General features: G+C 43.2%; 1 protein-coding gene across 2 annotated transcripts in view; it reads left to right on the top strand.

Moving 5' to 3' along the window:
- The window catches only part of plcd4b (phospholipase C, delta 4b), an 18,916-nt gene extending 4,070 nt beyond the window's left edge, over window positions 1–14,846 (top strand). The window contains exons 1-16 of one of the 2 annotated variants that reach the window (XM_017302472.1): window positions 1,561–1,819; window positions 1,928–1,979; window positions 2,538–2,696; window positions 3,375–3,603; window positions 3,725–3,854; window positions 4,201–4,432; window positions 5,554–5,755; window positions 5,869–6,013; window positions 7,088–7,240; window positions 8,554–8,715; window positions 10,268–10,418; window positions 10,496–10,612; window positions 12,224–12,402; window positions 12,497–12,629; window positions 12,699–12,848; window positions 13,804–14,846. In XM_017302472.1, the coding sequence (XP_017157961.1) occupies window positions 1,961–1,979; window positions 2,538–2,696; window positions 3,375–3,603; window positions 3,725–3,854; window positions 4,201–4,432; window positions 5,554–5,755; window positions 5,869–6,013; window positions 7,088–7,240; window positions 8,554–8,715; window positions 10,268–10,418; window positions 10,496–10,612; window positions 12,224–12,402; window positions 12,497–12,629; window positions 12,699–12,848; window positions 13,804–13,895 (2,253 nt within the window). In that variant the 5' untranslated portion in view covers window positions 1,561–1,819; window positions 1,928–1,960 and the 3' untranslated portion in view covers window positions 13,896–14,846. Of the gene's footprint in view, window positions 1–1,560; window positions 1,820–1,927; window positions 1,980–2,537; window positions 2,697–3,374; window positions 3,604–3,724; window positions 3,855–4,200; window positions 4,433–5,553; window positions 5,756–5,868; window positions 6,014–7,087; window positions 7,241–8,553; window positions 8,716–10,267; window positions 10,419–10,495; window positions 10,613–12,223; window positions 12,403–12,496; window positions 12,630–12,698; window positions 12,849–13,803 lie in introns of those variants that run through there. The other variant, XM_017302469.1, reaches the window with a different exon arrangement.
- Window positions 14,847–14,852: the final 6 nt, after the last annotated feature.

The following is a 14,852-nucleotide window of genomic DNA, read 5'->3' as shown; positions in this document are numbered from 1 at the left end:
AAAGCTTTAACCCAAAACCCAGAGCTTTACCCCAAAACCCAGAGCTTCAACCCAAAACCAAAAGCGTTAGCCAAAAGCTTTACCCCAAAACCCAGAGCTTTACCCCAAAACCCAAAGCTTTACCCCAAAACCCAAAGCTTTAACCCAAAACCCAGAGCTTTAACCCAAAACCCAGAGCTTTACCCCAAAACCCAAAGCTTTACCCCAAAACCCAGAGCTTTACCCCAAAACCCAAAGCTTTAACCCAAAACCCAGAGCTTCAACCCAAAGCTTTAACCCAAAACCCAGAGCTTTACCCCAAAACCCAAAGCTTTACCCCAAAACCCAGAGCTTTACCCCAAAACCCAAAGCTTTACCCCAAAACCCAGAGCTTCAACCCAAAACCAAAAGCGTTAGCCAAAAGCCTTACCCCAAAACCCAAAGCTTTAACCCAAAACCCAAAGCTTTAAGCCACTGCTGGTGGTTCACCAGGTTGACACGCTGACTGTTACCTGGTCAGATTGAATGACCAGGTATTGATCGTTGAGCAGGTCATCTGTTTATTTCCTCTGCATCTCATCAGTGACCAATGAAGCCAAAAACATATTTTCTTTACGATTCCACTAAACGCCTGTTGGCACCACCTGGTTTCATTCAGCCATCAAAAACTGTGGAACACCTGCCTTCACCAAGAAATATAAACCGCTCACTGACAATTCACCCATTCACAAATTCATTCATTCATCATCTGCTCCTACAATCAGCTGTCAGATTCCAGCTGCAAGTGCAAACGCTTTTATTTTAATCTGACTCAACCTGAGCCGAGGCCAACAGGTAGAAACGGATTCTTCACAGGAGGAGGAGAGGCTGTTCGTCGCTCAGGTTTAGTTGTTTTTATGCAACTAGATTAACAGAAAAGTACAATCAGAATCAAGAAATCACTTAGACAGAGCCTGAGGCAACACGTCGCCCCCAGACTAAAAGGAATTCAACAACAGACGAGCCTCACATCTGGAGAAACACTAACAGCAGCTACAGTGAAGCTCGGTGGTGGCAGTGTGGTGATCTGGGACCTGGACGTCTCTAACTGTTAGAACCATAATTTCAACTGATGGAGAGGATCTGACCAGCATTTTGTCTCTGAAGGTTGTGGAGTGTCCTAGTCAAAGTTTGGACTTAAATCTGATCAAGATTGTGATGTGGGAGTTGAAACGAGGCAGTTTACGCTGGGAAGCCCTGCAGTAGAACTGAATTTAACAAATTCTGCCCAGCAGAGTGGGTCAGACATCTTCTGCAGTGAAAACACTCACTGCCAGTTTTCAACAAATTCTCAAGCCTTTTCCGACTGGACCCGGTCTGTGTGGCTTGATTTCCTCTTAAGAAATTAAATAATTGGGAAAAAAAAGGGATTTAATTTCTTAGGGAGAAAAAACCAAAACAGAAGCAAAGACTTTTTCCTTTCCGATCAAAACGTCTGGATCTGTTTAGAGAAAAATCTGCATCACAGCCAATAAATCAGAGGGAAGTCGCTCCGCTCCGGGTCGGTTCTGATTCCTCCTCGTCAGCACCGAGCTGGCCTCTCTGCTTCCAGATAAGATTCAGAAACACTCCCATGCTGTGAAATGCCGACTGTCCAGCGAACAAATAAAAGCCCAGCGTCCCGCTGCCAGGAGGAGCCGCTGCTTTCTTCACGCCGTTCCCACAAATTCCTGCAGCAGCAGGGAGGAGATGATTCATTTCAACCAACAAACCCGTTCGCTGGGGAGAGAATCGGCACCAGCCTGCTGGACCAAAACGAAGTCTGAGCTGAGCTGTGAAGTCCAGAGGAAATCCTAAGAAAGTCTGAAAACCCTTCAGAGAATCTGACTGAATGCGATTCTTTTCTAACGTGTTTATTTTGGACTTTCAGGCCAGAGAAATTCACCAACATCTGTATTTTCTTTTACAGGAAAATATTCGCACTCATGTTCCAGAGATAAAGATGGAGCCTGAAGGTTCATGTGAGTATTTGACCTCTTCAGACTGAAGACTTTCCGGTTTAATGAACGCCGAGTCAAAATCCTGAACTTTGACCTAATGGTTGTCATAACAACCAGAACCTCAGTGAATACCAGGTTTTTCCTAATCAGCATCCTGACGGACATAAAGCTGTGCTGCAGGAGGAATTTTAGGATGTTTTCTGTTTGTCATTAAAACAAAAAAGAAAATCCCTTGGAAATATTTTGGTTAAAGGTTAAATTGTGGATTCAAGTTTTTATTAGAATATCAAATTTCCAGTTTTGAACCGGAAAAAAAAAGTCCTAGAAGTAGAAAACTCAGATGTTTCTTATCAAACACAGCCGCCCTGATAAAAAATAAAATAAAAGCTTTGTTCTGATACCTTTTATCTCATTACATCTTTCAAATGGAGTGTAAACCTTCAGCACAAATACAGAGAAACGTTAGCTTAGCAAACAGTGTTAGCTTGTTTTGCTAACAGTTAGCTATAGCACTATTATTGTGGGCTGGATCTAACTGATTGTAGTTTTTGTCCTGATTATGTCAATAATTCCCCTCAGACGTCCAGGACGATCCGCACGTCAAGCTGATGATGGCGGGCTCGACTCTGAGGAAGGTCAAGTCCCGCTCCTGGAAGAAGCAGCGTCATTTCCGCCTGCTGGAGGACGGCCTGACGATCTGGTACAAATCCAGATGGGCGGGGAAGGGCCACTCCACCTGTGAGTGCAGAAACACCGTCAGATCAGGCTCAGCTCCTGGACGTAGAGGAAAACTCACATTACAGCAGCATTTCTAACTAACTGGGCTAACTGGGCTAGCAACAGAAACAAAATGTCTAACAGAACCAGGCCAGATGCTTAGTGCAAGTTATGCATGAAGTTCATTTGGTAAAAAATTAATCTGATACTGAAACTGTGAATACTTTGATCTTTAGAAGTTATACACATTGTCTTGATCTTGTTTTTCTTTTTTGACATTTTTCAAAATGGCCATCATGATGTGACATATTGTTATGAAAATGTTAACATTTTATGGCTATAATTGGCTCAAAAGGCTCAAAAACGGCGGCCATCTTGGAAAATGGACGTCATTCAAATATGAAAAACATACAACCTGAGGGGTTAGCATGCTAATGCTTATCCACGATTGGAAGGTTTTTTACAGGCGTATGCTGCACTAGAAGAAATGAGAGTTTAGCTGAGATGTGTGCACCGCTTTTTAAAAACAATGGATGCTGGTGCAAGATGCTGATCGTAGATCAGCGACTGGGAATCAGACAGTGTGATGGCAGAGTCATGCAGCAGACGTAAAGGCGGTCAGTCAGACGAAGCTGTGTTGTGCAGAGGTGAAGGACCAGAGGCAGCTGGGCTAGCTAACGGTGCTAACGACTGTCTCAGTCTCAGTGATGGACGTGGAGGCGGTGCGTGAGGGCCATCAGTCTGAGGTCATGCTGAGCATCGCCGAGGAGTTTCCTGCCGAGCTCTGCTTCACCCTGGTGTTTCACGGTCGCCAAGGAAACCTGGACCTGGTGGCCGACTCTCCAGAGGAGGCCCAGGCCTGGATCCAGGGAGTCCGGAAGCTGATCCATAAAGCCCAAACCATGGATGAGCAGGAGAGGCAGGACCAGTATCCCCCTCCAGCAGCTTTCCTTTTACTCTTTTCAAATCTGAGTAAAAAATAAGAAATTAAAGATTTTAAATATGAGAGTTCGATTGTACGACTTGAGGTTTTCCTCAGCGTTTCTCAGATGGGTGCGGGACTGGTTCCAGAAAGCCGATAAGAACAAAGACGGGAAGATGAACTTCAAGGAAGTGAAGAAGCTGCTGAAGATGATGAACGTGGAGATGAACGAAGACAATGCCCTGCATCTGTTCACGGTACGGCTCTGACCCAATGGCAGGACAAACTGGAGATTATCAACCAATAATGACTTTAAGACCTGGGCTGATTAACTGACTGACTGCAGGTGTGAATGGAGAGTGAAGCTAACAGTAAAACTGAACGCAGGAAACATAATTAAACTAGAGTAACTTAAGAAAAACTAGACAAGAAATAAGATAAATTCATTAAGAAAAACTGAACTGCAGAAAAACAGGAACCAGACTAATGAGAGTAAGAAACTATCACCGAATATTTATGAAACTCCAAAACAGTCCAAGATCCCAACAGACGTTTTCTGTTGTTGTAAAGACGTCTTCTAAAAACCGGTTCCTTTGTTTCCAGATGGCCGACAAGTGTGAGAGCGGCTCCCTGGAAATCGAGCGGTTTGTCCACTTCTACCAGATGCTGACCCAGAGAGACGAGGTGTGGAAGGTTTTCCAGGACTACTCTGGAGACGGAGAGCGGCTAACGCTGGAGGAGCTGGAGGCCTTCCTGAGGCTGGAGCAGGGCGAAGGCGACCAGAGCTCCCAGCATGCCCAGCAGCTCATCCAGCGCTACGAACCCTCTGAGACGGGTGAATGCATGAGAATCCCCAGTTCAGATCAGGAGTTACTCACACGTTCACAGCAACATGTTCGGGGTTGTTTTATCAGTAAAACTACAATTTATTGAGCAGAAAAGGTTTAGTTTGACGTAACTCCATGCAGTGTCTCTGCTGGTTTCACCAACTCAAATTTAAGACTTTTTAAGACCATTATGAATTAAATTTAAGACCTATGTACAAAAAATATCACATATTTTAAATTGTGGTAGTGCCAAGGTTTTTTATGCAAAATGCACATCGAAGTACGTCGTCCAGCCAACTGGAAATAAATATACACTTAACCCTAATGGGTACAAAAACACTAGCTAGCTAGCAAGGGTATATTAGCAGCTAGCGGTAGCCTCGACTGCTTCAAGTCACTGACTGCAATGAAAATGTCAAACTTTGCCTGACAGAAAAATCCAGCAAGAAAAATAAACTACATAGACTATAAGAGATTAAATAATTCTGCTTTGTGGGAAATCTGGATTTAAAATATGACAATAAGAATTATTCATGACTTCTTTCTAAGGTAACTGTACATCTGTGACTGCATGGGGCAGCAAGCAGACCCACAAACACAAATTATGTCCTTGAAAAACATTCCTATGTGTAAAACATTTATAGGACACCAGTCACATAAAACACTGTGATTCACGTCACCAAAAGGCCCACAGTGGGGGCATTTAATCACATTTTCATTCATCTCTACTGAACAAATAATGGAGAAAAATAATAAATGTAGCCATGTAACAATACAGACAGCTTCAGGTTTTTTACAATAAACTGGAATTTATTGTGACGATGATGATAAAAATATTATTATGATGAGAAATGTATCATGATTAATTATAGCAATATGATAAATGCTCACCCTTAGTCCTCCCACAACAAAATTTAAGACTTGTGATTCATGTATTTAAGGCCAACGTAAGAAATAACAAGGCCTTTATTTTAAATACATGAATTTGAGACTTTTTAAAAATGTACAGGAAAATAGAAACAATCATGTATTATTCTTTTTTTCCAGATATAACGGGTTAGACATTTAAACGTCCTCATTAAGCAGCAGAGTAAAGCCTGTGATGTTTCGTGTCTCTGCCTCCGTCCAGCCGTGAAGGAAAGCTCCATGTCGCTGGAGGGTTTCCAGATCTACCTGTGTTCCCAGGAGGGCTCCATATTCAACCCGGCGCTCCTGGAGCTTCACCAGGACATGAACCAGCCGCTCAGCCACTACTTCATCTCCTCCTCACACAACACCTACCTGCTGGAGGACCAGCTGAGAGGCCTGAGCAGCCTGGAGGCCTACATCCAGTGAGCACTGCACCAACTCACCACCAAAACACGTTTTCATGCTAAAACGGCAGAAAGGAAAATGTCTGACTGTCTTTATGACTCCTGAGTCAAGCTTGTGTCTCTGGCTGCAGGGCGCTGAAGAGAGGCTGCCGCTGTGTGGAGGTGGACTGCTGGGACGGCAGCGACGGGGAACCCATCGTCTACCACGGCCACACGCTAACGTCAAAAATCCTCTTCAGAGACATTATCTCAACTCTCAAAGAGTACGCCTTCAAGGTGAGCACCAAACTTTGAGTTTTTCCAGCTGCTGTGGTTCTCTCTCTCTCTCTGCTCTGAGTCAAACCAACCTGTTCCCCTCCTGGCCTGTGGGGGCGCTGCACCAAGAACCACTGAAGGAAACGACATGAAAACCTCTGRAGACACTGAGAGCAACTTCCTTCTTCACCAGATGGAAACAAGATGGAGGCGTCAGATTTTAACTCTTCAGTCTTTGGCTAAAGACCACAGTCATTTCTCCTGCTAGCGCTAAGCTAGCACGTTTGCTTTGGTTGTACTTACCCAGAATGCCCTGTGCTGTAGTCCATTTCCTGATTTTGGAGCGGCCTGCAGTCCGTTTGGCGTTCGCAATGCATTTGAACCGAACCAGAGTTCACTTCAACTGAACCCAGACTGAGGTTTGGAGGACCGGAGTTTGGGTTTTTTGGACCAGACAAACAGACTGCAGTTGGATTAAGGCGGACTGAACAGGGCTGGTGGGAATGAACCCTTAGATTTATGATGCTTTTTAAAATTCTATTACATTTCACAGTTATTAACATATTTTTATATTTTAAACTTTATCAATCAAGTTAATTTGTATAACAGATTTCAGCAACAATGCCATTCAAAGAGCTTCACATCGTAAAAATACAAAGTCATAGAAATGCAGTCAACATCTGAACCATTACATCATCATAATGTTTACAGCACATCAGTCACTTTAGCTCAACCTGCGGTGGCTCGTTGTTGTCCTGAAACACAGGAAGCGTCACCATGGGAACCGTTCTCCTGACGAGCTGCCTAATTGTTGTCACGGGAAATGCCACTAATTAATTTGCGCTGACCTCTAATGTATTTGAGTGGCTGCGGCAGAGCCTTGACATAATTATCTCATAATGAACCCAAGTGAAAACAACTCAATCCTCAAACCACAATGTCCGCCGGGAGGAGGCAGCGCCTTGAGAAAAGAGATGAATGTCGACCGTTTTCATCACCGCAGGCAAAGCAGAGTCGAATAACTGAGCTGAAACTTACCAAAAACAACAAGAGCTGGTTATAATATTTGTGTTTAATGAGTTTATCCCCCTGCAGGTATCGGACTTCCCCGTCATCGTGTCCCTGGAGAATCACTGCGGCGTGGAGCAGCAGACCGTCATGGCCAGACACCTTCGCCATATTTTGGGCGAGACGCTGCTGACGGCCCCGCTGGACGGACAGATCCCCCTGATGCTTCCCTCGCCTCAGGTCACAGGTTTCACGTTACTGATGGCGACATAAACCCTCCATGTTTTACTGGTTTAGGAGTTTGTTGTTTCAACACTTGAAAGATTTCAGACTTTAAAGGTTTCTTTCTGCAGGCTGCTCCTCCTGAAGGTGTCCAGCACTACCAGGTTTTTGAAAAAGTTTCTGTCTAAAGAAAACCAGCAGAGCAACCAGAAAACTGCAAAACAGCTGAAACACTGATCATTTGGGACAGACGCCCGTCTCTGCAGTTACATTTACCAAAGCAGAACAGAAGCCTGGTGCTGACCTCATTCAGAGACGGCGTCTTCGTGTTTGGGTCGGACCGTCGTCCGGGTTCTGTTCAGACGGATCAATATTCTGGATCCGTGTTGGTAGAAATGGAGCAAATAGAAGCTGTGGTCAGCAACCAGCCAGACTCTGGGATGACGCATCCGAGTTTAACCTGCAAGTTCAAGTTTCACATTTCAACTTGAAGTTCAAGAAACACATTTAAGCAACAAAGCAGCTGAAAGAGCTTCAAATATAAAAGCACCAAACAGCCACCAGCTGAGAAAACAAGCAATAAACACGACATTGTAAAGTGTTTCAAAGCAGCTCGAACCTGTTTTCTGGAAGTTTGTTCCAGATTTGTGGTGCATAGAAGCCGAATGCTGTTTCTTAATGTTTGGTTGTGGTTCTGATGCAGAGCAGAACCAGAACCAGAACCAGAACCAGAAGACCTGAGGGGTCTGGAAGGTTGGTACAACAGCAGCAGATCTTTAAGCCGATCAGTTAAAAACTGACAGAAATGTTTTAAAGTGTATTCTCTGAGCTGAGTCCTTCAGGTGACAGAAGGCCGACTTTGTAACCGTCTTTATGTGGCTCCCAGATCGTTCCCCCTCAGGTCCAAAGATGATCAGTTTAGTTCAGGAAGATCGGAGTAGACTTTCTGGAGTCGGTTTCTGGTCACTGTTTTTTTCCAGACTCTTCAGGTATTTATCATCACTCTGTCAATAAAAAAAGTTTTTTCCAGACGTTGACCTGAACAATAAACCCTATAGATCCAAAAATCTCATTTTAAAAATTAATCAGCCTCCCTGTTGTTGTCCATTTAGCACTAATACTAAAAGCAGCAGTAACTCTGACTTATAAACTCCTCTCCATTAGAGCACTCACAACAATCAATGCTAAATGAAGTAATGGCGGAGGAACGCCATGAGAGACTCCACTGAGGGTTTAGTCGATGCTTTGCTTCCTTCAGTTAGGAGACAATACAGTGAAATACAATCCGGTTCCTGCAGAGACAAACTTTTCCCTGTGATTCTTCACTACAGGAGCTGAGGGGAAAGATTTTGCTGAAAGCCAAGAAACTCGGCAGGTTGGAAACGCACCTCGACGAAACGTTGACTGATGAAGTCAGCGACGAAGACGAGATGGCGAACGGTGACGCAGAGAGTCCGAGCGCAGAAGATCGGCCGGCGGAAACGACAAACAAGGTGGTTCAGATGCCATCCATCCATCCATTTTCTTGCACCCTTGTCTCTCAGTGGGGTCGGGAGGGGTGCTGGTGCCCATCTCCAGCTAACGTTTCGGGCGAGAGGCGGGGTCACCCTGGACAGGTCGCCAGTCTGTCACAGGGCAACAGAGACACACAGGACACACAACCATGCACACACACTCTCACACCTAGGGGCAATTTGGAGAGGCCAATTAATCTGACAGTCATGTTTTTGGACTGTGGGAGGAAACCGGAGTACCCGGAGAAAACCCACCATGCACAGGGAGAACATGGAGACTCCATGCAGAAAGACCCCCGGCCGGGAATCGAACCCAGAACCTTCTTGCTGCAAGGCAACAGCTCTACCAGATGCGCCACTGTGCAGCCCAGGATGCATCCAAGATTCAGATGATATACTGTAGAGTCAGTTTCTAATCATTGTTCGTTCTCTGAAGTTCAGTCAGGAAGTCATCGAGCATCGATAATGAAAGTATTTCTCCTGGTTTTCTGAAAACAGATTCTGTTTCAAACGAATGAAGCACAATGTTATGAATGAAAAAATAAAAATCTCAGTATTTCCCACCTAAAGCTGTAAATTTATTAGAGTGAGGACAGATCTGGCTCCCTCTGGTGGTGGCGGAAAGACCAGGATGTCCACGGATAAGATTAAGGCTTTAAAATGTCTTAAATTCATAAAAAAAATAAAAATTAAATGCTTAAATATGTAAATCATGGCAGGACTATTTAGTTATTTATATTATATGTTTTCTGTGAGTTGTACATCTTCACTGCATTCTATGATTTGAGGTGGTTGCGGCTACCGCTAACTAGCTGCTAATGTTAGCCAGCTGGCTAGCTGCTTTGGATCTATTATGGGTCAAGTCCACATTTGTCGCTCTTTACTGGATGATGTTCGTCTTCACCAAAGACTAAGACGAACGTTTTGACAAGATTTTTCATTGAAAATGGTTTTTAAAAGTGTTAAATTTAAGTTGGTGAACCGTGAAGACTCAGCCATCTACAGGGGACGCTACAGGCGGGTTGACTTCAACCCTCCGTCTCCACGTTGTTCCTTTCAGAAAAACACATGGAAATGGCTAAAAGACAAATTAACTGCGAGACTGCTGTTACCCAAGTTGTTTTTTTGGTTTCTAATTTTTTTAGGTTGTTTAAGTCTGAATAAACCAAAGATGTTGATTTGAAACATACAGCTGGAGCTAAATCCTGACTATTATAGTGTTATTTGAACTCCTGAAGCACAGATGGAGGAAAGTCGTGTGTCTCTGAGGCGAACGCTGCTTGAGGTTTAGCTCCTGTTTACTGGTTTCAGACACGATGTTGATGATGAGTCAACAGTCCCAATGTTCATGTTTATCCAAGTTCATTAAAAATGTTTAGCAATCCAGCAAAATCTGACTTTCCTATCATTTACCAAGCCTCTGCTGGTCTAACCGGATGTTTCCGTAACCCTGAAGAATCAGGCGTTCAAGCAGAAATGCAACCATTATCCCAGTAGTTTGTTTTTTAAATATTGTGTGTGTGTTTTGCAGAAGTCCAAACTGTCCAGGGAGCTGTCAGACCTGGTGGTCTACTGCAAGAGCGTCCACTTTCACGGCTTTGAGCACGCTCGCTCTCAGGCCAAGTGCTATGAGATGTCGTCCTTCTCTGAGTCCAAAGCAAAGAAGCTCGCAAAGGACGCAGGTAAAAATGATTTATTGTAGGAGTTATGACTTTTTAGACAGAACATAGTCGGTTCAGGCTGCTGTGTTCCTCTTTAGGGTCAGAGTTCGTTCGGTGCAACGCTCGGCAGCTGTGCAGGACTTACCCCAGCGGCTTGAGGACCGACTCGTCCAACTACAACCCTCAGGACATGTGGAACATGGGCTGCCAGATCGGTACGAGGAAACACCGCCACCTGCTGGTGCCAGCTAAATATTTAAACGTTTAAACATGACTGACTTTCAGCTGAAGGTTTGCATAATGCATCATCTAAATGTGAGTAAACTGTCAGTTATTTTAGAAGCTAATCTTTGGGTGCGTTCACACTGCAGCCTGAAGTGACCCAATTCCGATTTTTTTGCCCGGGCCGTTCACACTGCCAATAAACAATAAATGTGACCTGTATGTGTTCTGCAGCGTAAACGGGCAAACGACCTGAAAGTGTCCCGCATGCGCAGTAGAGGGCGCCATAGCGTCAGCGTTCTCAGTGTTCTGCCAACCGCAGAAGAAGAAGAAGAGCTCAGTGTTTCCGGAAGTAAACATGGAGGCTAACGGTGGAGCTTAGCTTATATATTTGAAGTTGTTGTCCAACCGGAGCAGCAAATTAACAACTTAATCCTCATATAATCCGTCCTGGTTGTTGTTTTTCTTCCCTCTTGCCCGTATCAGGAGCAGAATAGTGAGATTTGTTGAGATTCAGTGACGTTCAGTTCGGATGAATGCGGCCTGGTCGTTATGGTCGCATTTGAATCGGATACGTATCGGATATGGATCACATTCTGAAAGAATCCGACCTGAGCTGTTCACACTGCCATGAAAAGATCAGGTACAGGTCGCATCACGTCAGAAAGATCAGAACTGGGTCACTTCCGGCTGCAGTGTGAACGCAGCCATAGAATCAGATTCACAAACTGTTTTGCACAGATTTTGTTCATCCAGAAAACTTGAATAATTCCCCCATAAATCTGACGAGTGGCAGCGTTTCACCCTCCTGACCTCTGCACAGATTGGCCATTTCCAACGCCACAGTCAAAAACTAACAGAAATAATTTTAAGTTAGCATAATTAGCAAGTTAGCCTAGTAGCTAAATATTGAATTGGGTAAATAAATATTTAGCTCGCTGAATATTTAGTCTGCTAACTAAACATTAAGTGTACAAACTAAATATTTAGTTAGAAAGCTAAATATTTAACCTTAAAATAAATATTTAGCTTACTAACTAAATAATTATTTAGGAAGTTACATTTGTTGATGCTAACAAGATGAATATTTTACATCACACTAAATATTTATTTTGAAGCTAAATATGAATTTAATGTTTATCTCTGAGCTAAAGAAATAGCTCAGAGATAAGATGGCTAAATACATTTAGCTACCTAAATGTATTTAGCTTACATTTAGTAAGCTAAATGCCATATTTAGCTTACTAAATGTGACATTTATAAATGAATTAATTATAAATATAAAAATGAAGCACAATGTTTCTCTCTTCTGAAAGAAGAAAAAGAATAATCCAAATGATGGCTGTTGGTTTTTGACTTTGCAGCTTTACAAACGTCACAGAAACAGAACTGCTTAACAAACGATTCATTCAGGATGTAAAATGTTTAAATGTGTGCAAAGAAAGTCCGACGGATAAATACAGCTGGGAGTGTTGAGTAGATGATTCTCTCAGCATCAGACGATTCAGAGAATCATCTCGTCTCTCGGATTCTGAGCTTTCTGATCCATTTTTATGTCTGGAAAAATGAAAGTTAATGAATTTATTTTCCTCTCCGTCTCAAAGTGGCTCTGAACTTCCAGACGGCCGGCCTGGAGATGGACCTGAACGACGGCCGCTTCAGGCAGAACGGTTGCTGCGGTTACGTCCTCAAGCCCGACTTCATGAGAGACGGCGACAGCCGCTTCAGTCCGGACCGACCCGAGGACCGGCCGGGCTACAAGCCGGCCCGCCTGTCCATCCAGGTCCAGCTGTTCTCCAGCGCGGCTCAGAGGGTGTTTGGTGGGTCAGGTGAGGCTCCAGGTGACTGTGTGTGTGTGTGTGTGTGTGTTGCGGCAGGTGATCAGCGCGCAGCAGCTGCCCAAGGTCAACCAGAAGGAGGGATCCATCGTGGACCCGCTGGTCAGGGTGGAGATCTACGGCGTCCCTCAGGACCAAACCAGGGAGGAGACCAGCCACATCAACAACAACGGTACGAAACTCATCAGCCCACCTGCAAAACAGCGGGGTGTTCACCTGGCTGCTGACCTCTGACCTCCAGGGTTCAACCCCGTCTGGAACGAGACTCTGAACTTCGTCGTCCACTCGCCTGAGCTGGCGCTGGTCCGCTTCGTGGTGGAGGACCACGACAAAACGTCCAGAAACGACTTCATTGGACAGTTCACGCTTCCCTTCACCTGCATCCAGCCAGGTGAGCTCTACGGCAAGCCGTTATCACATAAAATCAGTTTAATCTGGAACGTAATTAGAGACGTTTTGACTAGTAGACACATCTGTAATTTAAGCTCCATACAAAGAAAAGGTAAAATAAAATTACTTTTTCATGTAAAGTCATAATTTTACCTGAATAAAGTTATATTATGACATTATTCTCCTAATATTTCAACTTTATTCTCGTAATTTTACCATTATTTTTTCTTAGTGTTGCATTTTGTCTAAGAGGAAGAAGTCAAAATAAATTTAATCACATTTTGATGATTAAATCCCTTTCAAGATTTATCAAAATATGTCATCTGATGTTCCGACATCTGCAATTACAGTTCAAGGTATCAAATGTACCTGTAATTTGTCAAAATTAAATGTTTATATATCTGAATTAAGAGCCTTCATGTAAGCCCCGTGATGCTGCCACTGAGCTGTCCGAATAGATGCCTGTAGACTTTTGGGTTTTCTGCACAAAATAGTCAGTTGATGCCACAATAGAGAAAGAAACCAGCATTATGGGACAGAAAGAGACGGCAAATGCAGAAATCTGCTAATAATTTCCCCTTTTATTCTCTGCCAAGACTCAAACAATTCACTTAAAACTAAAGGTGCTGCCGAAAGTGAAGCATTTCAAAATGTTTTCTTTCCCTTTTTTAATTTTAACATCAAAATGCTGCATATATCTGTGATGTTTTGACAAATTACTCAAAAATATCAATGATGTCATTCTGACTTTCAGATATCTGGAATGTGATTTCACATACTCAGATGAAACCGATTTTATGTCAAAACGGTTTGCCATACATTTTGCAGCATCATTATTTGTTTTCATGATTTAATTTGCACTACATTTGGCATCATTAACAACATTAAATGTAAATGTGTGTTGAATCTGATTTTATGTTAAACTGGCCTGCCATACCTTCTTTTTTTCCATCCAGGCTACCGTCACATCCACCTGCTGTCTAAAGACGGGACGGCCATCCCTCCGTCCTCCGTCTTCGTTAACGTCAGCGTCTCAGAGCTCACATGAAGGCGTCACGGCGTCTCTGACCTCACAGCTTCGCTGCAGTTCATGTTTTAGTGTTTTAGTTGTTTCTAAACTCATAGAAAACTTTCTAACGTTTACTGACTCACCTGTAACGTCGTTTTTACCTGGACTCTACAGAATCACCTGCTGGGCAAAATGAGATGAAGGAAAACTCCAGTGTTACTGTTTAAGAACAAACAGGAAAAAAGATGAAAGTGCATCATTCCAGTCAGACTGAGGTTTAAATTTAGACTTTGACTAGGACATTGCAGCACTTTGGTCCTCATCTTTTTCTGCCATTTTGTTGTGGATTGTTGAGGCGTGAAATGAACAACGCAGGACTCAACTTCTGCATTTTATTCTTTTTCTCTGAGAATATTTTGAAGCTTAAAGATCCACGATTAGTTGAAACAACAGATTTTATCGTTTATTTCACAAGTAAAAACAACAGGAAAGATACTGTAGGAAGTTTAGTTTTTATACATTTAAATGAAATATTGCTACATGGACAATGCCATGTTGTTCACGCTGCAATGCATCCTGGGTAGATGACGTATGCTAGGTGCTACAGCGCTAGCTCCGTCCAACCAGAAAAGTTTTTTTGTGACTTTAATAACATTCAACTCTTTGAATTTGAACCTGTTGAAATATAAAGGAAATGAAGATGAGGAGGACCAAGCAGAGGAAGAGCAGAAAGTCGTCTGAAAAGCTGGAGTTTGTGCTGCTGCTGCTTGAAATGCTAACCAAGGAGGATAGCATTAGCTGCTGAGGTTTCTAACTCAGTCTGTTTACGGTTAGCATCAGGATCAAAACATTTTCTCAAATACATTAGAATGTTTTTTTACAAAGACGCTTCATTGTCACTTTAACCATCTGCTCATATTTCAATTTGTTTCATTTAGAATTAGCTCCTGCTAATGTTTTTAGCTCTTGCTAATGGTGTTAGCTGTTGCTAATGGT

This window comes from Poecilia reticulata, linkage group LG2, assembly GCF_000633615.1.
Source record: "Poecilia reticulata strain Guanapo linkage group LG2, Guppy_female_1.0+MT, whole genome shotgun sequence".
In the NCBI taxonomy this organism is placed as follows: domain Eukaryota; kingdom Metazoa; phylum Chordata; class Actinopteri; order Cyprinodontiformes; family Poeciliidae; genus Poecilia; species Poecilia reticulata.
Note: the sequence above shows the minus strand (reverse complement) of the source record. Positions and strands in the feature narration are given on the sequence as shown.